The 24,673-nt window shown below is 44.9% G+C and overlaps 3 protein-coding genes across 15 annotated transcripts in view; 1 reads left to right on the top strand and 2 right to left on the bottom strand.

Moving 5' to 3' along the window:
• Positions 1-10,947, bottom strand: part of Cnbd2 (cyclic nucleotide binding domain containing 2) — a 56,673-nt gene extending 45,726 nt beyond the window's left edge. For 3 of the 5 annotated variants that reach the window (XM_040732824.1, XM_040732825.1, XM_040732827.1), the window contains exons 1-3: positions 10,618-10,947; positions 7,618-7,671; positions 4,467-4,520 (exon numbers count right to left, since the gene is read on the bottom strand). In XM_040732824.1, the coding sequence (XP_040588758.1) occupies positions 4,467-4,520; positions 7,618-7,671; positions 10,618-10,947 (438 nt within the window). Of the gene's footprint in view, positions 1-1,174; positions 1,206-4,466; positions 4,521-7,617; positions 7,672-10,617 lie in introns of those variants that run through there. The other 2 variants (XM_040732826.1, XM_040732829.1) reach the window with 2 other exon arrangements.
• Scand1 (SCAN domain containing 1) lies at positions 10,836-11,628 on the top strand. Its single transcript, XM_005084618.4, has 2 exons — positions 10,836-10,978; positions 11,078-11,628. Exons 1-2 carry the CDS (start codon positions 10,901-10,903, stop codon positions 11,558-11,560), a joined length of 561 nt encoding a protein of 186 aa, XP_005084675.2. The 5' UTR covers positions 10,836-10,900; the 3' UTR covers positions 11,561-11,628.
• A 1,684-nt stretch (positions 11,629-13,312) lies between these two features.
• The window catches only part of Phf20 (PHD finger protein 20), a 103,356-nt gene continuing 91,995 nt past the window's right edge, over positions 13,313-24,673 (bottom strand). For all 9 annotated transcript variants that reach the window (XM_040732646.1, XM_040732645.1, XM_040732648.1 and 6 more), the window contains 4 exons: positions 21,838-22,033; positions 18,701-19,100; positions 16,999-17,182; positions 13,313-15,986 (listed from right to left, as the gene is read on the bottom strand). In XM_040732646.1, the coding sequence (XP_040588580.1) occupies positions 15,844-15,986; positions 16,999-17,182; positions 18,701-19,100; positions 21,838-22,033 (923 nt within the window). In that variant the 3' untranslated portion in view covers positions 13,313-15,843. The remainder of the gene's footprint in view (positions 15,987-16,998; positions 17,183-18,700; positions 19,101-21,837; positions 22,034-24,673) is intronic.

Here is a 24,673-nt window from a genome sequence, read left to right as displayed (position 1 = left end):
GCAGGTGCTGTGACCTCTGGAAGAGGGCACTAGATTCCATGGAACTAGAGTTACAAGCGGTCATTAGACCCTCAAAGTGGGCTCTAGGAACTAGGATGCTCTGCAAGAGGACTATAGGCCCTAGCAGCCGGAGATGGCTCAGAGGTTAAGAGAACTGGCAGCTCTTCCATAGGTTCTGCTTTCAATCACCTCTAATGACATCTGGTGCCCTCTTCTGGCATGCTGACATATACGCAGGCAGAACTCTATACACATAATAAATAAATATGAGAGAGAGTGTGTGTGAGTAGTAGTAGTTGTTGTTGTTGTAGAAAGAGCCTTTTCCTTGCCAGCCGCTTTGGTTTTTTCCCACCGGTCACCTGGGCTCTGCCAAGTTGTAGTCCCCAAATATCACACAAGACGCTGTATTAATTATGAAGCTGTTGGCTGTTTGTTTGTTTCTTGCTGGCTATCTCTGACTTAAGTATTTAACCCATCTAAGTATTTCTCTTACCGGAGAAAAGCTCCGGACATCTTACTTCTCTGGCGGGCTACATTGCGACTCCCTGTGTTTCTCCTACCCAGAGTCCTTCTGGACTCCTAGTCCCACCTATCTTGCTTCCCTATTGGTCAACAGTGCTTTATTGACATATACACAGGACTTCCCCATCATCTCCTCTTTTCTGTCTAAACAAAAAGAAAGGTCTTAACTTTAACATACTTAAATTATATATAACAGAACAGCTATCAAGCAATAACACAGTTACAATATTTTGTCCATCAACATTTAGTAAGATTTAAACAAAATATTATCCATCCCATCCTTGTGAGTCCAAAGTTCTATATGTAGCTTATCTTTTATCATAACTAAGGAAAACTATAATTATAACTATCTGCCTTCAACTCTATCAAAGACCACAGAAGGATAATATATAAACTGGACAGTCACCCGACCTTTGCTGGGGTTTTTTGTGGGTTTTTTTTTTTTTTGCTTAAATTTGTAGAGTGAAGCCTTTTCCTTGCCAGCCGCTTTGGTTTTTCCCCACCAGTTGCCTGGGCTCTGCCACGTTGTAGTCCCCAAATAACACACAAGATGATGTATTAATTATGAAGCTGTTGGCCTTGCTTGTTTCTTACTGGCTAGCTCTGACTTAAGTATTTATCCCATAATTGTTAATCTAAGTATTTCTCTTACCGGAGAAAAGGTCCAGATATCTTACTTCTCTGGCGGGCTACATCGTGACTCCCGTGTTTCTCCTACCCAGAGTCCTCCTGGACTCCTAGTCCCACCTATCTTGCTTCCCTATTGGCCAATAGTGCTTTATTGACATATACTCAGGACTTCCCCATCAAGTAGTAATGCTCTTAACTACTGAGCTCTCTCCCCTGCCCAGCAACAAGGTTTTGAAGCATCTAAGACACTGAATTTACACTGGTTTATCAAGTACAAGATTTATTAGTGGGGTTAAAGAGATGGCTCCACCGTCAAGAACACTTGCTGGTTTTGCTCCTGCACTTGCAGAGGCTCCTGGTTCAGTTCCCAGCATCCACATGGCAGCTAACAACTGTAACTCCAGTTCCAGGGGATCTGAAGCTCTACTGTGGCCTCCACAGGCACCAGCCACTCTAAAACACAAATATACATGCAAGCAAAATACCCTTAATGCATAAAATAGTAAAAATTTAAAAATTAAAAAAAACGTCTTGGTCTTTTTGTTGTTGTTGTTGTTGTTTTGTTTTGAGGCAGGGTTTTTCTGTGTAGTCCTGGCTGTCCTGGAACTCCTCTGTAGACCAGGCTGGGCTCGAACTCACAGAGATCTGCCTGCCTCTGCCTCCTGAGTTCTGGGATTAAAGGCACATACCACCTGGCAAAACAACTCTTCTTTAAAAGGTTTATTAATGACAGAGAATTGCAAAGATGGCCCAGACTAAATTAAATGCCCTAGACCAGTTATCTCTAGCTCATCAGAAAATCTAATGAACCATATTTTTTCCCTGCTGCAAGTCATACACAGGCACAGGCTTGAGTGTGCCCAAGACTGGGCTTCACCAGGAGCCTACAGCTATGGCTAAGGAAGGCAGCTGGAGCTGTAACGGGCATTCGTATTGCCTAACAAGAAAAAAGCAGCCCCCATCCACAACGGCCCCGTTTGTGGAATTATCAAAGCTTCCAAAGCCTTAGGCCCATACCAAGCCCATCTTTGTGTGCTTACAATCCAGCTGTGGTGAACCTATGCACGTCAAGTTGGTGGAGGCCCTTCGTACTAATTCAAGCTGATGAGAGCAAGCAAAGCAGGGGAGCAGGCAGACATCTGCAAAGTTGATAAGGAGAGCAACCACTCCCAAGGGGGTTGGTTGCAGTTGTGTAATGGCTAAGGACTATGGCAAAGAATCTCAATCCAAGGGTGCCATCAAAGAATACCTCAAATGCAAGAAAAGACACATATAGAATTTGGCTCATTAAAAAAAAAAGATAAAACATCCAGGTCTCTTCACCTCAATATAAGAATTTTTTTGATAAAAATTGGTTATCAAAATGAAAGTAATGGAGCAGGGAGGCTAGTTCAGTGAGTAAAGTACTTTCTGTATAAATACAAGAACCTGAGTTTGATTCCAGAGCCCATATAAAAATGTGGGTGGTCAGAGAGATGCTCAGTGGGTAAAGGTGCTTGCTGCCAAGCCTGATGACCTGAGTTCTATCTCAGTGCCCCTGTGATGGAAGAAGAGACCCTACTACCATAAATTATTCTCTGACCTCCACACATGTGCAGTGGCACACACACACACACACACACACACACACACACTAAATAAATGTAATAAAATGTTAAAAAGTAAAAACGTGGTGCCATGGGCTTGAAACCCCAGCACTTGGCAAGCCCTGAGCTAAGGAGAGACGGCATCTCCAAAAAAGGTGGACAGTTCCTAAAGAATGACATTCAAAGCTGGCGCACACCTTTAATCCCAACACTCAGGAGGCAGAGGCAGGTGGATCTCTGTGAGTTCGAGGCCAGACTGGTCTACAGAGTGAGTTCCAGGACAGCCTCCAAAACAATACAGAGAAACCCTGTCTCAAAAAAAAAAAAAAAAGAATGACATTGGAGGCTGACCTCTGGCCTCTATATGCCTGTGCACACACATGCACTGATTAACTTATGGCCACGTGTGTGATCGTGCATGCGCATACACACCCTGATGAAGTTAGCATCATAGGGGTTTTATCAGTTGAAGCTGCTGTGCTTCATCTGGACCCCAGCTTGTCCTTGGTATGATCGGTGTGCAAATGAAGTTATAGGACTAAAACTGTTGAAAACTGGTATCTTTGCCTATAAGTTTGTTTTTGTTTTTGTTGTTGTTTTTTGTTTTTTGTTGTTGTTGCTTTTGAGACAGGGTGTCCATGTATTGTTTTGGAGGCTGTCCTGGAACTCGCTCTGTAGACCAGGTTGGCCTCGAGCTCACAGAGATCCGTCTGCCTCTGCCTCCTGAGTGCTGGGATTAAAGACGTGAGCCACCAATGCCCAGCTTTGCCTATAAGTAACACATGTAAAAGATTTCTACTTAAGTTACAATGAAACCTATCACTTTCTATAATTAATATGTACTAGTATTTTTTTTATTCATGAAAACTAAAAAAACAATCACCTCACATTAAAGGATAATACCAACCAGGCTTGGTGAGGCAAAAATTCTAGCACTTGGGAGACAACAACAGGTGGATCTCTGTGAGTTTGAGGCTAGCCTTGTCTACATAGTAAGTTTCAAGATAGCTAGACAATATAGAGAGAGGCATGCTGCTTTGAGGCTTGCTCCATATGGCTTGCTCAACCTGCTTTCTTATAGAACCCAGGACCACTGGCAGTACCCCACTGGCTGGGCCCTCCCCGATGAATCCCCGATGAATCACTAAGAATATACCCTACAGGCTTGCTTACAACCTGCTCTCATGGAGGCATCTTTTCATTCTTTTTTTTGGAGGGGGGTGGTTCGAGACAGGGTTTCTCTGTAGCTTTGGAAGCTGTCCTGGAACTCACCCTGTAGACCAGGTTGGCTTGAAACTCACAGAGATCCGCCTGCCTCTGCTTCCTGAGTGCTGGGATTAAAGGCTTGTGCCACCACTGCCTGGCTGGTATGGTTGACTCTTTTTTTTCCGAGACAGGTTTTCTCTGTGTAGCTTTGGAGTCTGTCCTGGTACTACTAGTTCTGTAGATCAGGCTGTTCTCAAACTCACAGAGATCTGTCTGCTTCTGTCTCCCAAGTGCTGGGATTAAAGGTGTGCGCCACCAACGCCCGGCTCAGCCAGTGCTCTTAACCTGAGATGATTGAGCTATCTCTCCAGCCCCAGGGATGCCACTTCTGGGTACATATTTAAATCAACTGAAACTGGAAATTCAAACATAAATACCACAACAATTTTATTTGCAATAGCCAAAGGTTAGAAACAATATGTTCATGACATGTGAATCAATTATTTAAACAGAACCACTTACGAGCTTTTGCATTTCTTCCCAGTTCTTTGTCTTTTTCTTTCTTGATATCTTAATCTGAAAAATCCACGAGAATGGAATATTAGCAAATATATACTTCTATATTCATTTATGAATATATGAATGGGGAATTGCTCTTCAATGGGCTAAGTTTGCTTTAGATGAGAAAAAGAAGAAAGCTTGGGAGATGCATAGATGGTAACTACTGCCCTGTAACATGAACAAACTGAATGCCACAGAAGAGGACATTTAATGACAGTTTGGGCACACTGCTATAATCTCAGCACCCAGGAGGTGAGAGCAAAAGGATAGGAAGTACAAAGTCATTCTTGATTACAAAACAAGTTTGAGGCCAGCCTGGGAACGTGGAACTCTTTCTCAAAATAACCAACAACTGCTGGGCAGTGGTGGTGCATGTCTTTAATCGCAGTACTCGGGAGGCAGAGGTAGGCAGATCTTCATGAGTTCGAGGCCAGCCTGGTCTACAGAGAGAGAGTTCCAAGACAGCCAGTACTGTTACACAGTGAAAGCCTGTCTTGGCAAAACAAAACAAAAAACCAAAACAAAACAAAACCCAACTAAATCTCAAGTGAGACCAGCCTGGGCTACAGGGAAGATTCTATCTCTAAAACAAAACAAAACAAAACAACAGTGCCAGAAATGGTGACACATGCCTTTAAGCTCTGACTGGCCTAGAACTCAGAAATCCATCTCCCTTTGTTAGAATTAAAGGTGAGTGCCATGTTAGCAATATTCTTGAAAGCTTGACAGTACCAAGTGGTAGGAAGGACACATTCAGTCCTGGGTCCTGTTCCCACACTGGCTAGCATGTCTACTGTCTGAGCTTTAGCTTCCTCATTTAGGAGGCTCTGGGAATCAAGCACACCTGTGAGGACTAGTCTTCATTGTTGACTACATTAAACAACTATTCGTGGCTGAAGAGATGGCTCAGCAGTTAAGAGCACTTCCTGATCTCATGGAAGACCCGAGTTCAGTTCCCAGAGTTCATATCCTATGGCTCACAACCATCTTGAATCTCCAGCTCCAGGGATCTGATGCCTCCGGCCTCTGAGGACACCTGCACTCATGTGCACATGCCCACATGTGCACACATACATACACATAATTAAAAATAATAAAAACAGGAGTTGGAGAGAAGGCTTATCAATTAAGAGACTGGCTGCTCTTCTAAAGGACCTCAGTTTAATTCCCAGAACCCATATGGTGGTTTTCAGCCATCACTAACTCTGGTTCCAGGGGATCTGATGCCCTCTTCTGGCTTCCAGAGGCAATGCATGCACATAGTGCATTCACATACTTGCAAGCAAAAAACCAATACACAAATTTTTTTTGAGACAGGGTGGAACTCTCTATGTAGATCAAACTGGCCTCAAACTCACAGAGATCCTCCTACCTCTGTCTCTGGGGTGCTAGGATAAAAGGCGTTCAGCACTATACCCGGCCCCATAAAAATCTGAAAATTATTAATAATAATAATTAAAATTTTTGGAGATTTGAAAAAATAAGCAAAAACCACCTAGGAGCTCATCTCAGCTGTGGATGTGTATCAGATGGCCTGTCTAAGGACAATGACGTCCTGAGGACTCTGATCCTAATGAATGAGTTAGTCCATTGATGGAGTCGTATCACACACAGTACTATTACATGGTGGAGCTGCGGAAGGTGGGGTCTGAGAGGAGGAAGCAGGTCACTGGGGTTCTGTGTGTATGGTGGGGGGGTGTTTTGCCCTGGCTTCTTCCTGTTTTCTTCTGCTTCAGGGCCATTGAGAAATGAAGATGCCCACTCCACCCCCACCCTACCTGCCCATGTATCACAATTCAAAACAAATCTTTCCCTTCAAGTTGTCCTTGATATTTGGTTACAGTGATGCAAAAGCAAAGATACTTCTGAGAGAAAAAGTAATGATATACAAGCAAATGTTTAATTCCAATACATTCTCTTTGGGTTTAAAGAAGTATGTGTCCTGATTGCCCAGACTCAGAAACTAAGTAGCAAATAGGTATTCTTAATCTAAATATGGGAAGAACCTTAGCATTTAAAAGATTATCACAATTATTGCAACAGTTTCAATAACAGGTCAGAGGGTAACAGTGAGAACAAAGACCGAGGCTTAGTGCCTGCAGCCCAGAAGTAGCTGAAGCGCAGGGCAGGAACCGTGAGCAGGCTCTGCCCTCCCTCATCACCTATTTCTGTCAGCTAGAGCCACCATCACAGCACTGCCACCTGAGGACCAAGCATCTAAAACATGACCCGTAGGGAGCTTCCATATTCAAACTATAACCAACAAGGCTGCTACCCAGGAACTGTATTAAGAATACAATTTCTCTACTATTCTTTTGTTTGGTTTTTCAAGACAGTGTTTCTCTGTGTTGCTTGGCTGTCATGGAACTTTCTCTATAAACCAGACTGGCCTTGAACTCACAGAGATCCACCTGCCTCTGCCTCCCACCTGCTTGGATTTAAGGTGTGCACCACCATCCAGCACACAATTTTTCTACTATTTTTGCAACTTTTTTTAAAAAAATATTTTTTCGAGACAGGGTTTCTCTGTATAACAGTCCTGGCTGTCCAGGAACTTACTCTATAGACCAGGCTGGCCTCAAACTCACTGATATCAGTTTTCATCTGCCTCTACAAGTTCTGGGATTAAAGGCATGTGCCACCGTGTTCCAGTTTAGCTAACTTTCTTATGCAGCCTAGAACCACCTGTCCAGGAAATGGCACCATCCATGGTGGGCTAGGCCCTGTGACATGAATTTAAACTATCAAGACAAGTCCCTCACAGACATGCCCATACACCAACCTGACAGAATACTCAATTAAGACTTCTATTCCACATAATTGTAGGCTGTGTTGAGCTGGTAATTAATGCTTACTAGGACATTAATTCAACACCTGGAAAGCTCCGGAAAAGCCAGAGACCATGTTGAAGCTTTTCCTTCACAGGAAAGGAACGGAATCTATGTTTGCTTTTTATTTCATCAATCAATATTTATGGAAAGTTTAATGAGAAACCCTGTCTCCAAAAACCAAAAAAAAATCCACCTAAGAAAATCTAAATTATAATAAAAAGTGCTAATATGATAGCAGCATTGGCTTTGCATTCTACAAATTTTTTCATGGAGTCACTTACTAAGTACTTGATAGTCTTCCAACTTTCTACCTTTCGGGGTAATGACTTCTCAATCTGCAAAATAGAATTATACGTGTGTATATATATATAATTTAATCTGAGCCTCTGGATTGATTTAAAGATACATATAACTTACCTGAAATAATATGAAGTATATGCACATTTCCTAGGAAGAGATAATTTTTCTAGGTCCTATGCTGACTAAATCATAAAGGTTTTAGAAATGAATTTAATGTTTTTCAATTCAATTTCAAATTCCCTCTCCTTTTTAACATTCTATGGTTCATATAGGTCTCAAAGGTCCCCACTTCCATCTCTAACAGCCCACGATTCCACTATGGATGGAAAAAAGGTAGAGATTTAACCCCCCATTCCCAGACATCCCTTCCCTAGGGAAAAAGATCTAAATTCTAAACATGTAACCCTGTGCTCTTTGTGACTTTCTTTTCTCTTGCCAACTTTCCAACTTCATTTTCAGCCTTCCTCCAGATCCTACCCATCTAGCCTGCAATTTGCAAGTTTTGGTTTTACTTACCATAGGACTTTGTACAGGCAATACACTCTAGAAAAGTTCTTAGGGAATTACAAAAAAAGATTCCATTTTATTTATTTATTTATTTATTTATTTTGGTTTTTCGAGACAGGGTTCCATTTTATTTTTAATATATTTTTATTCTTTGATAACTTCATAGATGAATACAATGTATTTTGATAATATTCACCTGACTCCTGCCAGTAACTTCTTCCAGACCCACCTCCAACTTTTAAATTTTTAATATTAAGTGTGTGTGAGTGAAAGAGAGAGGGAGGGAGAGAGACAGAGTTCATTTGTGCACAAACATTGCGGGCAGGTGCTGGCAGAGGCCAAACATTAAATCCCCCCTAGAACTGAAGTTACAGGTGGTTGTGAGCTGCCCTACCTGGTGCTGAAAACTGAAAGCAGTATGCACTCTTTTTGGAACTTGGGTGGGTACAGGGTTTCACCATGCAGTTCTGACTAACCTAGAACTCTTCTGTGTAGACTGTGCTAGCTTCAAAATCATAGAGATCTGTCTGCCTCTGTCAAGGCCTCACATTAAAGGACTATGCTACAATACCAATCACAGCACAGGGTTTCTCTATGGCTTTGAAGGCTGTCCTGAAACTAGTTCTTGTAGACCAGACTGGTCTCCAAGAGATCCACCTGCCTCTGCCTCCTGAGTGCTGAGCCACCACCCAGCCCTCTTTTTTCTTTTCCAAGACAGGGTTTATCTGTGTAGCTCTGGTTGTCCTGGAACTTACTCCATAGACCAGGCTGGTCTTGATCTGCCTGCCTCTGCCTCCCAAATGCAGGGATCAAAGGTGTGCACTACCTCCACCTGGCCACAATGTTCACTTTTAACCAGTCATCTCTCTAGCTCCAGGGTACATATCATCTGGGGTTTCTGTCCCTTTCTGGAGTTCAGTTCCTTTTCTGGAAAATGGAGATACAAACCTTATTCATGAGTAAGCTGTCAAATAGAATATGCCATCTGCCAGAATTTGCCAGAGATTACACTTTTGCCAGCATCATCTCTCTGAATTTTCAGAAACATCCACTTTTTTATTTCATAGTTAAAAAGACTGTATGTAGTTCAAAGGCTGTAGGCAATGTATCTAATGAAAATATGTGTCTGTGTGTGTGGTGCGCTCATGTGAGTGCACAGGTGTGTGAGAAGGTCAGCAGAGGGCGTTTTCCTCTATTGCTCTGTTTATTGCCTCCAGATAGAGCCTCAAATTGAATTTAGAAGTGCATAGGTTTGGTTAGGCTGGCGAACCAGCAGCTCCTGAGATCCACCTGCTTCTGGCCCCAACACAAGGGTTATAGGCGAGCTCAACTATGCCTGTTTATTTGTTGTTGTTTTGTTTACATGGGTACAAGAGAATTCAGACCCTCATGCTTTTGATGGAAACACCCTTACCCAACTGAGCCATCTCCCTAGCTCTGAAAACACTCTTTAAATCCTGTCTTTCCCAGAGCTTTATTCACGCCTCCCAACAACTGGGAGGTAGGTATTATTTACTGCTAGGGGTGCTGAAGCAAAGAAACCCTGCAAAGAGGATGGCAGCAGACAGCCTTACTCCAACACGCTCAGCAGCTGCTCAACAAAATAGAACACAAACTGCATGTGGGATTTCAATTTTCATAGTAGCTGCATTTCAAAAGAAAAGAGACATAGGTAAAAGTAAGTAATAATATTGTTTATTTGACCCAATATATACAAAATAATAACATGTTCCAACATGTAATAAACATAAAAACCTTTTTTCCTACACAGACACATGAGTTGTCTACATTATAATACATCTCAATTCAGGGTATTTACATTTCAAAGGTTCAGTAAATACATAATGGACCGACACGGTAATTACAGTTCACTTATTAATCTCAAAATTAAAAAGTAGTACCCATAGAACCACCTCTTTCTTGGTTTTCGAGGACAAGCAAAAATAATGACAAAGAATCGACCTTCAAGCATTTGCTTTGTGCCAGGAAGCATCTTAAGAATTTTGCCCAAGTATTATTTTGTCATCCTCAAAACAAGGTGAGTACTATTGCACTTAAGCAGGCGAGAAGGTATGCATATGTGTACTTAAGAATCTCAGCTCACTCTGTAACCCAGGGATGGCCTCTAAATCTAACATTACAGGCTTGGGAGGCCTTTTTATTTTTTGGTTTTCCAAGACAAGGTTACTCTGTGTAGTCCTGGCTGTTCTGGAACTCGTATGTAGACCAGGCTGGACTCGAACTCAAAGGGATCCGCGGCCTCTGACTCCTGGGTGCTGGAATTAAAGGCATGCACCACCAAGTCTACTGAGCGATCTTTCTTAAAGTAGTCGGAGCCCTTGTCTCGCTGTCCCACCCGCGTCATCCGCCAAGCTCCGCCAAATCCCTGGCCAGCCCTCATTCTGTTTTACCCAAGAGTGTAAACGCTACTCCCTGATCCTGGTCCAGCATCTGCCCTAGCAGGCGCAGGTCACCTTCAAGCCCTTCGATAGGGTCGCCGCCTTCTCCCTTTCCTTCTCGGCCTCTCCTTCCACCTCTTCCCACTCCAACCTGGAATCCTCTTCCGACCCGGATTTCGACTCGGATTCCGACTCCAGGTCCATCTCCAAAATCCGTGCTTCCCTCTTGTGCAGCTCCTCCTCGAATAGGAGGTCGTCAGAGTCCCTATCGCTACTCTCCGAAGAGTTGACACCTGCGAACCACAAGGCCTTGGCCGGATCAAACTTCACGTGACTGGTAAGGGGCGCGGCTTCCGGGATGTGGCGCTTCGGTGCGCTCCAGGGGAGGTCCGCGGAGTCGCCCATTTCCGGCCGCCTCAGAGCTTCTCAGGTGGAGGTAAGCTGGGCTCGCCCTTGCCCTCCCCTGGGCCCGCGTCCCACGGGGGCAGCGCTGGCTCTGTCCTTCAGCGGTCTCTCTTCTCCCGTCTCCGCGCAGACACAGAGCCAGGCCGTAGTTGCGGGACAAAGGGTGACGCCGAGAGTCGCAGTCATGGCGTCGCCGGAGCCCAGCCTGGCGGCCCGGAGCCCCGCGGCGCCGCCCGAGCGACCGGAAGGAGCCGGTGACTGTGCCGACCCCGAGCCCGACTCCGTGAGCCCTGCGCCTCCGGAGCTCCCTGGCATGCCCGCACCTTTGGACGCGGCGCCGCAGGTTGAAGCCGCCCCGCGGCCCAGTGCCTCTCGGCCGGGCCCCGAGACGTTTCGCCAGCGCTTCCGGCAGTTCCGCTATCAGGACGCGGCGGGTCCGCGGGAAGCCTTCCGGCAGCTGCGGGAGCTGTCCCGCCAGTGGCTGCGGCCGGACATCCGCACTAAGGAGCAGATCGTGGAGATGCTGGTGCAAGAGCAGCTGCAGGCCATCCTGCCCGAGGCGGCCCGGGCCCGGCGGCTGCGACGCCGCGCGGATGTGCGCATCACTGGCTGAGCAGCGGAGCCGGGGACCCCTTGGACTGATACTGTACCCTGAGTTAATGAAAATTGAATTTTGACAGCTCCCGTGGTCTGGTGTGTCTTTCATTCGTCCTTTATTTATTGGGCTTATTTCAGGAGGTTCCTCCCGCCCTTGCAGTTGATAGAGGATTGTGGGAGCCTGTAAAAGTAGCAGTTTTATTTGCTATTCCTGGACCACTGGGGATGTGCAGGACTTTGCCCTCAGGCGGGAAATGTCCCCTTTCTTACCCTGTTGAGTAGATCTAGGCCATCCCTCTACCACATCGGCAAAGTTTTTCTGAACTTACCTGAGTTTTGTCTTGGAAAAGGCCACGTTAATGACGGTGACGGTCGTCTAGTGTTCCATACTACCCTCTGCCCTATACTATGTAGAATCCGAGCTTGAGCAGATAGCAATACATAGTGCTTTGGAAACAGTAAGAGGCTTTGTTAAATGCTCAGCTCTGTGTCGTGGCTCATGCTTTTAATCAACACTTGGGAGGCAGGGGCTGGCATCAGGGTCTACTGGCTTTGCATGTGCAGCTGTTTATCGTTACAGAAATGTTTTGCCTAAAACTGTAATAGGGTTCATGACCTTTAAGGTTAAAAACATTTTGGCCATGACCAGAATGTGTACCATGAAGAGGCAAAGAGCGGACACTTCCCAATTCCTTAATACTTCTGCCTGTTCCTCTCCGGAATTGTGTCAGCTTCCTGGAGTGAAGCACACTTGTGGGCCAAGCTCCATTGTCTTTACAATGAATAAACAAAAGCCTTTCTCAATCCCTGATGCTCCACTTGCACAATGGTTTTCCATGGAGTGAGCTTTGGGATGCTCTCAGTAACATTGCTCTCAGTCCTCATTTCAATGTATTCAGGGGGGCTCCTGTTTTTAACAACTTCCTCTAACCCTCAACTCTACCAAAGGAAGTAATTTTTCAAAGAATGAAAACAACTAGTTTGTTTTCCTTGAGGCTTCCGATATGGGACGGCGGCAGAGGAATGCAGTTTGGGTTATAGGAAGCTTGGGTTTGTTCCAGCAGTGGGTGAGTCTCTGTAGAGAAGGCAGGGCACCTTCTTGCATTGCTTCCAGCAACCAAAACTAGTAAATCTGCAGCTTCTACCACAATGCATGAGTCAGACTTGGGTAGAAACTGGTATGATCATCTAGCTTTAGCTGATTTTTTTAAAAGCATTTTGTTATTCCATGGGATTTCTTGATAGAGATGCATATATCTCTCTGTATGAGATTATCATAGAAGAGCAGGCATGGTATAAGGTGTTGATTATATAACATGTTTTAAGTGCCGAGGGGTGGTGGCTCACACCTTTAATCCCAGCACTCAGGAGGAATAGGCAGGTGGATCTCTGTAAGTTCGAGGCCAGCCTGGTCTACAGAGCGAGTTCCAGGACAGCCTCCAAAGCCACAGAGAAACCCTGTCTCGAAAAACCAAAAAAAAAAAAAAAAAAAAAAAAGAGTAGGGTGATGGTGCACTCAGGAGACAACGGCAGGATTACTGCAAGCTTGAAGCCCAACTTTGGGTTAGGTAACAAGCACAAGGCAAGCCTGGACTACATAGCAAAACTGTCTAAAAACAACTGGGTGTTGTAGCATAGGACTTAATCCTAGCATTTGAGGCAGAGGCAGGGGAGTTCTAGGCCAGTCAGGGCTATCTAATGGTACCTTGCCTCCAAACAAAGCAAACAAAAATTACAACCTTTTATACTCCAGTAATATGTGACTGACTCATAGCAACAAGAACCTGTTTTATTTTTTTCCAGATACAGAAGTTTGCATGTTTTGCACATATTGCTTGAAAGCAACACTCCTATGTACAGTACCCTCTGTCTAATAGTTCGTAAACACAGATACATATCCACAGTGCAATGCTGGCTCAGCCAGGATCCACCTTACATACTTAAACAAATGACTGATCAAACTAGAACTGCTGTGTCAAGGCGACCTTCCATAGGTGGATAGTTTTTTCTTAACAGACAGAACTTAGGTAGTGCACATGTTTCTAAATGCTATCAGCATTGTTTGCAAAGGACAGATTCCAGTGCTCCAACTTAGGGGTTAATTCACTGTGACCCAGGAATTTGGAGTGGAGCCCCTCAACATGGCTTTAGGTTAGGGAAGAACTGAGGTTATCAGAACATGGGGAGTCTGCTTTGCTTCCCTACCAACAAAAATCACAATGCAACCAGATTACTTCCTTCACAAAACCTAAATGATAAACCCAGAAATGACCATATGGCAAAATTAGGATCATTCAGTGTCTGCTTTTAACTTTGAACAAGACACGAAACTGCCTTCAAAGTTACAGCTTCCCCAGATGTGATAATCAAGGGTAGTTACATAAAAGAAAAACCGTAATTTAAAAACCTTTATTACATTTGTCTATTATGTAAATGTGTGTCAGAGGACAACTTTAAGGTGTCAATTCTCTACTATGTGGGTCCTGGGGATTGAACTCAGGTCAGCAGGCTTGGTGGCAAGCACCTTTACCAACTGAGGCATCTCTCTGGCCCCTAATATCTAATGTAACAATCTTCATACCTCACACAGTTGTAGCTATAGAAAATTATCTTGGTTCTTCCCCTTTCTGACAATCATCATCCAGTTCTCAAGATGCAGTTATTAATAAATTATCCAAAACACCGATGTCACATGGACTCCTGGAGCATTTCTTCCCACAACAGAAACATGTTAGCAGTGGGAAGCAGCCTTTAATAAGGGACTGTGTTTGCTTCATTATGCGTTACACACTCCCCAAGCTATGCCAGGTCAACTCATGCTTGCCCTGCAGCTCATTTTATAGCAGATGGTGAACAAATCATTGGACAGGGCATTCATTCCATGAAACTTCTTTGTACACAGGCCTCAATTCCGAGGCCACAATGACCTGTTATGCCTGAAGCTGAACCATTCCCAAGGCAGCTGAAGATGCTGCTACTACTAGCTACTGACACTGGTTCCTTGATGTTTACACAGTAAATATTTGCCGCCTAAAACATTACAGATTCCAAAACTCATGATGAACCTGTGGGTACTGATGGATAAAGGTACTTTGATATTTGCCTTTAGTGATGCAAAAAACTGGTTAAATGAAGTCCTCAAAGCATGGAACCTTTTAAACTTGGCCTAGTAAGGTAAAACAAAACAATATAGCAATTACACATAGAACCAGAACCTGCAAAATAACACAAATATTCTCTCTGAAGGTACAAACAGGTTGTACCTGGACCTTAAGCAGCATAATCACCTTGATCTCACAAGTAATACAAACAGGAAATTGAAAGTGTTAAAGTGCATCAGCAACTCTGGAAATGCCAGCTACCACACTAGCCTCCCAGGAGGAGGCAGCGGCACACAGATTCTCAAGTTGCTGACGACAATATAAAACAAGGTAATACCCACGTTCTTTGTAACAAATCTTTACAGCAAAAGTTCAAAATCTTGGGAATTTTTTTAAACTTTAAACAGAAGTGGGAAGTTGTTGGAATTAATACGTGTGTAAAAAATGCTGTCCTTTGGGTTCCAGACCCTGCCTGCTTCCTTCTGGGACTCCTTGTAGATTCTCTTTGCAGCAAGATTCTAGTTCTCCTTCAGCAGTTTCGGCTTGGCTGCCAAAGTCATGGCCCAACCAACTCTGGGCTAAATAACAACATAAAACCTTGTCCCCGGTACCGTGAAATCATGCAAGAGACGTGGCAAGAAAATGAAGTCTTGAGGAAGCAGTGCCCTCAGGGCCCCTGCTCCTCCTTCCCAAACTGCACGATAGTCAAGTCCCAACATTCCAATGAAGCTGAAAGATGAAAATGGTATCTGCTGCCCATTTAAATACCACACCAGGCAGAGAAACCAGAGGGGTTGGCACATGCCTCAACCTGACCCAAAAGTCAATTAAATAAACTGCAATTTGAATTTACAACTGTTTCCAACTAGATTTTTTTTTTTTTTTTGGCTCTCATTCCATTTATCACCAGTGGCACGATTCCAAGTGAAGATGTGCAAAGACTCGCTTCGTTCAACGATGTGCACAGAAGAGGGTTCTAAGACTACGCGCTGCCTTCGTGGTCGGCTTCCAGATCACGAGTGCCCTGTCCTCCAGCAGCCAAAATGGTCTCTTTGTCCCAGTGTCCATCACACTCCTGGCCAAATCCCTGAAGTCAGTCAGTGTCACGTGCATTCAGCATGCTAAGTTTATTTAAATATGCGAAGCTCCCCCAGCAGACATGCCAGGACTGTGCTCCAATGGTCTTGGGTGCTCAATCTCATGTCGAGCAGCAGAGGGCAATCTGCTGCACCTTGCCCAGGTCAGTCAGCAGCTGCTTGATGCAATGCTTGAGCTGTGGAAGCCTGGCCAGCGGCTCTGGGGGCTCCAGTTCCCCAGTGTAGTCCAGCCAGCTCTCCAGCACTGCAGGTAGAAGAGAGAGAAGATCCTTGAGTGCTTAGAACTTGACTTACAAAAACCTCAACACAAGGTCATTTCAACCCAGGTTGCCCCAATATTACACCCCACAAAGTGTTGCTGCAGGGCACAAAGCTCTAATATCAGGGTTTACAAGGTCAGCATAGGCGTGTGTGTTGAATGGTCCCTAGCTGGTGATGCTATCTGGGGAGAAAGTAGGTTACTAGGGATGTGCCTTTTCAATTATGCCTGCATCTCTTCCTCTCTCATCCTTATCTGCCAAGCTATAGACAGGTGCCTCCACAACATGCTCTCACTGCCATAACTAGACCAAGTAACTGTGGGCTGGACTCTCTGAAGTGATAAGCTACTTAAGCAAACTTTCCCTCAGTGTGTTTTTGTCAGGTATTTGGTTACATCGATGACAATATGCTTCACCACAGTGCGGGCCTGAAGTCCTAATTAGTGGTAGAAGGAATGATCTACATCTTTGCTCCCCAATACAGTGGCCATCAGTCAAATCAGATACAGCTGCTGAACTCTTACAGCAGGGTGAGTGAAACCTAAGGAGTGCATTTGAATTGTATTCACTTTTTTAAAAACTGTTTTCTCTGTGAAACAGTCCGGTGATTGTGGGCTGCTTAAGAAAGTTAGCTAAACTGGGACACGATGGCGCATGCCTTTAATTCTAGCACTTGGGGAGGCAGAGGCAAGCTGATCTCAGTGAGTTTGAGGCCAGCCTGGTCTGCAAAGTGAGTTTCAGGACAGCCAGTGCTGTTACACAGAGAAACCTGTCTTGAAAAACCATAGGAAAAAGAAAAGGTGCAAAAACGGTAGAGAAATTGTGCGCTGGGTGGTGGTGGTGCACATCTTAAATCCAAGCAGTTGGGAGACAGAGGCAGAGGCTGGTGATCTCTGTGAGTTCCAGGCCAGCCTGGTTTACAGCCTGGACAGCCAGGCTTCAGAAGGTAACACGGGGAAGGGAAAGACAAGAGTAATGCCAAGTAAGGAATCCTACCATCCAGCTCCTTCTCAATGGAGTCCATCCGATGCGTTACTTCATCCTGAAGAGACTCCACATGTGTCAGCAGGTTAAACTGCCACTGGTGCTGCGAGCTCACCAGCCCTTCTCCGCCTCTGTCCAGCAGCTTCCGAGCAGGGGCTTCTTCCGGCAGGACCTTCTTGGAAATGTATTCCTTCACCTGGGCATGCAATGATGTTTAAGTCACTGAGCAGATACATCCAACTTTCTCCAAGTGGTCAGTATTTACAACCCTGGGAAAAAGCACCGAGAAGCTTCCTCTGGCTGCCTCAGTGCCCCAGCCTGAAGCAGGCCTCTCAGAACCCTGAGGGCTGCCTAGAGTAGAGCTAGTGTAGAGGAAGGCTAGGGTATTGTCGTCATGTTTAGTGAGTCCTGCCTGGTTCTTGGTGAACATGTGGCCCTGATGAGTTACTGCCCCTATGGGCAACATGGATCTAGTATTCTGAAGTTTCACGAAGGTAACCATGGTGACAGGATACGGTCAGCTCACCAGATTTCACATATGTTTCCTTTAGAAATTTGCCTTTTACTATACAATTGGGATCTCAACCTTTTATTCACTTGAAATGATAACAATTCTAGGTAACATTTGGGGTTTTCTGTGTACAAAGCAATGTCCTAAAAGCTTCCATGGGTCTGATGAGGAAAGCCACAAGAACCAAAGTGTCTAAACCTAGGCTTAGAAATGATCTGCTACAGAAAGGCTGCCCTTACTACTTGTCCAGACTTGCTTAGACACTGGCAAGAGTATAGGCTCAAGGTACAAGGCCACTCTGGAAGCATGGTGGGGCTGCTCCCTTCCACTTGGCAATACACAGCAGCACAGATGCCAAGCCACAGGCTAACGTCGGGAAAGTAAGGGTGATCTGGGCACAGGAGACCCCACTCACAGAAGACAGGCACAGGCAGACTCAAGAGAAACAAAGGAGGGAGACACAGGCATGACACAAGGGGCTCAGAGAGGAGTGACTTAAAAATAACAAAAACTGAATAGCAAGCAAAAGTCTGTCTCTTGGGGGAAAATGTTCAAAGTAGCAAATACTTTAATGAAATTAACCCTTCTTATGACAGGCTAGAAAACAACAACCTGCAGTTTTGTTGAAAACATTATACCTAACAATATGCTTGACTATTACGCTCATGTTAATAATTAGCACCCTGGAGCAATTACAATGTAAATGATACTAAAGAAAAAAATGTTTTTTCTTCATTCTATTTTTTTCCAAGTTTAAATCAACTTTTCTGCTTGATACCTCCTCAGTTTGTCCTTAGTCCCCTAATCATGCTATTTTGTGGGATCATCTGTAATTCATGGCCTTTGGCTCAAATGGGTCCCCTTACTTTGTACCCATCTTAATAGAGAAACAAACAAACAAAAGCCAAAAAAACCCTCTGATGCACAAATTTAAAGAGTTCTATTAAGAAGCACCTTCCTCAGAATGGTTAGCCCAGGAGGACTTAAAATGCTCAGCCACTAAGTAGGGTAAAAGGAGGCAAGGCAGCCGGGCGTTGTCACCCGCCTTTAATCCCAGCACTGGGGAGGCAGAGGCAGGCGGATCTCTGTGAGTTCGAGGCCAGCCTGGTCTACAGAGTGAGTTCCAGGACAATACAGAGAAACCCTGTCTCAAAAAAACAAAACAAAAAAAAAAAAAAACCAGAGAGGAGACAAGCCACGTACCTTTGGGGAACTAGGTTTAGGATCACTGTCTCCTCTGATCCTTTCTTGGTCAAGAGGCCAACCTAGGCGTGGGGAGAGGGGATCGTCACCATTCTCACAGAGGGGGTTGACTGCATCATCCAGGGCAGATCCTCTGGTCTCGACTACCAGCTTCTGTTCCACAGCTGGGTAGTAGGTGCGGGGCTTCTGGTAGCAGTGCTCACTGGTGATATAGGACTCCTCCACAGACCGCGGCAGGGGCAAGGGCTTCTCCACCGCCCCATTCAAAGTTCTATAGCTTAGGGATTCCTCTTTGCTCCTGGTGTCTGTGATGTGGATGTGTCTGGAATGCACTCTCCCCTCCGCAGGCTGCTGTTTCCAGGGCTGGCACCACAGCTGCAGATCAGGGTGCTCCCTGCTTCTGTGGAGATGGCAAACAGAAACAGTTCTGAGGGTAGCAGGAACCATCACAAAACTTCTTAACTTACAATCTCTCTCTCTCTCTCTCTCTCTCTCTCTCTCTCTCTCTCTCTCTCTCTCTCTCTCTCTCTCTCTCTCTCTCTCTCTCTTTCTCTGGCTCTCTGGTTTTTCAGGACATGGTTTCTCTGTGAAACAGCCCTGGCTGTCCTGGAGCTCACCCTATAGACTAGGCTTGCCTGGAACTCACAGAGATATGTCTGCCTCTGCTGGGATTAAAGGTGTACGCCACCACCACCTGGCCCACCTTTCATTTCTTAACCATACAGAACTTCTATTATAACTTTTGATCACTAAAAGAAGAAAGACAAAGAAGACAGAGGAAGAGAAAGATGATTGTAACTGGTGGGTCTAGAACATAGCGAATGTAGTGGGGATGACAGTCCTCCAGGGCCTGTATGGAAACAAGTGGCCACCAAAAGCTAAAACCTAGCTCCATAAGACCTACAACTTTTCTGTATGAACAAGACTTTGACAGGGATAGGAGTCTGAGCAACCACTCCCTGTGTGTATGCATATGCAAAAGCACACAGATGGTTCAAGAGGCCAGGGAGAGCATTGGCTCTCATAGAGCTGGGGTTACAGATGGTTGTGAGCTGGCTGATGCCAGTGCTAGGAACTGAACTTAGGTCCTCTGGAGAAGCAGCAAGGACTCTTAACTGCTGAATCCTCTGTACAGTCTCTCTGGCAGCAGATTTAAGATTCTTTGTCTACGACTCCCGAGTGTTTAGAATAAAAGTATAAACAAAATGTGACGTACATATACTACATTTTGCCTTTAAAGAGAAAATTGGCAGTGGGACACAAATCTATCCCTGGTGCATGAGCTGGCATTTTGGAACCCATTTGCCATGGTGGGATGCCTTGCTCAGCCTTGATGCAGGACTGAGGGTTTTGTCCTGCCTCAACTTAATGTACCAGGCTTTGATGACTCCCGGTGAGAGGCCTTACCCTTTTTGAGGAATGGATGGTGGGGGGGACTGTGGATGGTATGTAAAATGAATAAAAACATTTTTTAAAAAGGGAAAAAATAAGGAAATTCAAATACAGTATAGCTAGCTATGTGAAATAAACAACAAGTAGACACTGCATGATTTCTCCTATGAGGTATCTAGAGAAGTTGAATTCATAGGGACAGAAAGCAGAGTGTTGGTTGTCAGGGCTGGGAGGAGGGGATGTATGGAGAAATCGATCTTGCAGGATGAAAAGTTCTGGAGACTGACTGCATGCCAGTGTAATGACCTTCACACTACAGACATGTACAGAAAAAAAGTAAGATAGCAAACAAACATGGTGTTCATGCATGTAATCCCAACTACTCTGGAGGCCAAAGCAAGAACATTGCTTGAGCTCAGGAATTCAAAATCATACCAAGCAAAAAGAAAATAAAAGAGCTGGTCATAGGGAGGCAGAGGCAGGTGGATCTCCGTGAGCTCAAGGCCAGCCAGGTCTACAGAGCGAGTTCTAAGACAACCAGGACTAAATAGAGAAATCCTGTCACAAAAAGAAAAAAATAAGGCACAGTGTGTGTGTGTGTTGTTTGTGTTAAATAAAAAGGTTTAGATGGCCAGGCGTTGGTGGCGCACGCCTTTAATCCCAGCACTCGGGAGGCAGAGGTAGGCGGATCTCTGTGAGTTCGAGGCCAGGCTGGACTGACAGCCTCCAAAACAGAGAAACCCTGTCTCATAAAACCAAAAAAAAAAAAAAAAAAAAAAAAAAAAAGGTTTAGATGATACATTTTAAATTTACATTATGTGTATTTTATCAGTTTTAAAACCCCTCAAAAACAGTACACCCAAAGATAGCACAAAGCAAACTATAAATGTGTACACCACATTGCAGTGGTCCTGTAATCCTAATTCTCAACTAGCTGAGACAGTAGGAACACAGTGAGTTTGATGCCAGTTTGGACTACACACTGAATTCTAGGCCAGCCTGGGCTACAGTTTAAGAATCTGCCAAAAAAAAAAAAAAAGCCTGATAAGCTGAGTTTTGATTCCTAGGACCCACTAGCAATAAATGAAAATAAAAAATAAAAAAAAAAACCGAAAAACCTAAATGAACATACCTGTGGTGATACCTTGTTTATACTCAAATAAGGCTTGCCTGAAGATCAGGGGCAGAGTTAGCCACTAGCTTACCATAGAGTTACCATAGAGGTCTGAAGGTCTGTACAGATAGACAGGAAGTGAGATGGCTGGGGGAGAGAGGAACTCAGCCTCTTTTCAATCTGAAAATTTCGTAGAGGTAAGAGCTCTAGTGACTGGCTGATCTGCTTCTCTGATCTTTCAGCTTTCACCCCTAATATCTGATTCCGGGCTTTTATTATTAAGACCTATTAGAACTTGTGTTATAGTATGTCCTGGTTAGGGTCTTCATTACATGGGCTATGTACTTATCAAATTCAATCAGGTCTTAAAATAAGTGAACTTAATTAAAGTCAACTGTACAAAGGAGTATGTGCTTATTACATAACTGACGGGGCACTGGGAATCACACTGAGACCCACACATGGTGGCAAACACGCTACCCGAGCCACCTGCTCATCACAGCAACAGAATTGTTGGTACAGATCTAAACTTGTGGGCCTCAGGGCTAACTCCGAGGCTTTCCACTTTCTCAAAACCTGACTGAACTGAGAGTCAGAGAACCCTGCCCAAAGCTGCAGGCACCACACTTACTGCAAGATGCTCATCTTGAGCTGCAAGCCGTGAAGCACCTCGATCACTCTCTGCACATCACCGAGAAGCTGGTGGGTGGCCACAATCTTCTTGGCATTCTGATGGGAGTAGTTCTCTTCTAGAAATGCCAGGCCGTGCATATGCCCCCGGCTCAACCACTCCTTGTCATACCAGTACTTGAAGCCAGGCCTCTGACCTAAAGTGGTGACAGTAAAAGAGGATCAAACATGGCCTGAGGGAAAGCCAGGCTGCCCTTTTTTTTTTTTTTTTTTTTTTTTTTTTGGTTTTTACGAGACAGGGTTTCTCTGTATTATTTTGGAGGCTGTCGGTCCAGCCGGGCCTCGAACTCACAGAGATCGCCTGCCTCTGCCTCCTGAGTGCTGGGATTAAAGGTGTGCACCACCAACGCCCGGCTCAGGCTGGCTGCCCTTTCATTGGTCAAGTCCTCATGAATTTCCATAATGGGACTGATCACTGTTCATTTTGTTCATGTTTACTTAGCACCTTCTCTATGCTTGGCCTCTTCTAGGTGTTGGAGATAAGGTAGGAGTAAGGCTCTGTCCCTTCCATGGGCCCCAGGGGCAACCAAATAACAATTCTGATTTATTTTCCTCCCTCCTTGCTACTCTCCCTTCTCTCTCTGCCTCCTCCTGTCTTTTTTTCTAGATAGGGTCTCATGTGGCTCACAGTATCCTCAAACTAACTATATAGCTTAGACTGGCTTTAAACTCCTGCTCCTCCTGTTTCCACATGGAGTGTTCTAGTGTTGTAGAATAAATATTATTTTAACTATGTAAAGATGTGTTACATTGTTTATTCTATAGAATATTACTTTAATTGTGTGAAGGTGTGTTTCTTTTGGAGACAGGGTTTCTCTGTGGCTTTGGAGGCTATCCTGGAACTATATCTCTTGTAGACCAGGCTGGTCTTGAACTCACAGAGATCTGCCTGCCTCTGCCTCCCTGGCGCCACCACCACCAGGCTCTTCTAACCTTTGTGTACGTGTATGTGTGCGTGCGTGCGCGTGCGTGCGTGCGTGCGTGCGTGTGTGTGTGTGTGTGTGTGTGATACTTTTGTGAATGCTACGTTTGTTTAATTATGTAAAGATGTGCTAACATTGGTTTCTCCTGACTGGGTTAATAAGAAATTAAACGGCCAATAGCTAGGCAAGAAAAGGATAGGCAGGGCTGGTAAGAATTAAGAATAAACAGGAGGGCCGGGCGGTGGTGGCGCATGCCTTTAATCCCAGCACTTGGGAGGCAGAGGCAGGCGATCTCTGTGAGTTCGAGGCCCGGCTGGACCGACAGCCTCCAAAACAATACAGAGAAACCCTGTCTCGTAAAACCAAAAAAAAAAAAAAAAAGAATAAACAGGAGGAGAAACTTTGGCTTGAGGAGGAATGGGAGGAGGAGGGGACAAGGGAGACAATCAGAAGCCAGGCAGTTGCCAGAAGAAGCAGTGAAAATAAGTTATACAGAAAGAAAGGAAAGGAAACAAAGTAAAAAGTCCTGAGGCAAAAGGTAAATAAAGAGAAATGGGTTAATTTAAAATAAAAGAGCTAGTCAGAAGCCTGTCTAAACTAGGCTAATCATTCAAAACTAGTAAGAAGTCTCCGTGTCATGATTGGGGAGGAAAAAAGCAAAAGCCTGGAACATTCTGGGATAGAGATGCACACCCCATGGTCGGCTGGATTCTCTCTTACATTTTAGTCATATTCTTCTCTCCTCCACTTGGAACTTTCCATAGCTTTCCACAGCTCACAGAAGGAAACTCAAATTCCTAGCTAACTACTAAGGCCACAGAACCATGCCTTCCTGCTCTCCTCATTCCACCCTCTGGTTTTTCTGGGTTTTAAGAACACACACACACAAAATGCTTTTCTTGGCCTCACCTCTTTCCTCTAGTGGGCCTCTGTCTGAAGTGTTGTTCCTGTAGACCTCTCCAGGACTGTGCTCCCCATCTCAAGTGTCCTTTTTACCACCATCCAGCATCAAAAGAGCCTTTCAGGGTCCCCATTACCCCCTCATCACTCCCCGCACCTAGCTTCACCTGTACATAGTCTTGTGTTTAACTTTGGCTTTCTGTTCCCAATCCTATTACGAGCCATAAGAAAAGGAACCATCTTATTGATGGCTGCAGTCCCAGGGACTGGCAAAGTGTCTCGAATGGGCTTATCCAGTGAATGGAAGGCTCCAAGCCCCTTTACAACAGAACCACTGGGTCCTAACTAAACAGGTGGCAGGGATCTTTGCCTTCTCTGGACCCCTGCTTCCCATCTGTTATATCACAGGTGACCTGGACAGCTCCAGGGGCCCTGCTCACTACATTAGAAAGGACAGAAAACATTAGCTCAGGAACTCAGCAGTACTTCCTGCTCCAAAAGCTCAGGAACAGTATTTTCCAAAGAGATTCATTCACTCTTCAGTAAATATAAAAACACTTAAACAAGCTGGGCATGGTGGGAGGGACAGCCAAGAGTCATGGACAACCCCTGTTAACGACAAAACCAATTGATCCTGCTAAGGAACTGAGCAAGACACTGTCACAAGAGTAGTGACAAGCTGATACACCATGCCTTGGCTCTTCCTCTCCAGAGCGTGTCTCCCTTCCCAGGGGCAGTGATGCAGTGTGGGCAGGTGTACCCGCCAACATCCTGAAATGCCAAGTGCTGGCTTCAAATTTCTCAAGGAAAGTGCTTCACTGCTGAAACTGGAACAAGAACCCAGCAAGGCCCTGAGCAAGAACGATGGGCTAATTCACAGAGCAGTTAACACTGTGGATAGTCTCAGCCAGGCCTACGGACGTTCTAGACTGCTGTACCACTTTGTGCTTATCA

This window comes from Mesocricetus auratus, unplaced genomic scaffold (genome assembly GCF_017639785.1).
Source record: "Mesocricetus auratus isolate SY011 unplaced genomic scaffold, BCM_Maur_2.0 Super-Scaffold_100028, whole genome shotgun sequence".
NCBI classification, from domain to species: domain Eukaryota; kingdom Metazoa; phylum Chordata; class Mammalia; order Rodentia; family Cricetidae; genus Mesocricetus; species Mesocricetus auratus.
The sequence above is the reverse complement of the archived record's forward strand: the minus strand, read 5'-3'. Positions and strand labels throughout refer to the sequence as shown.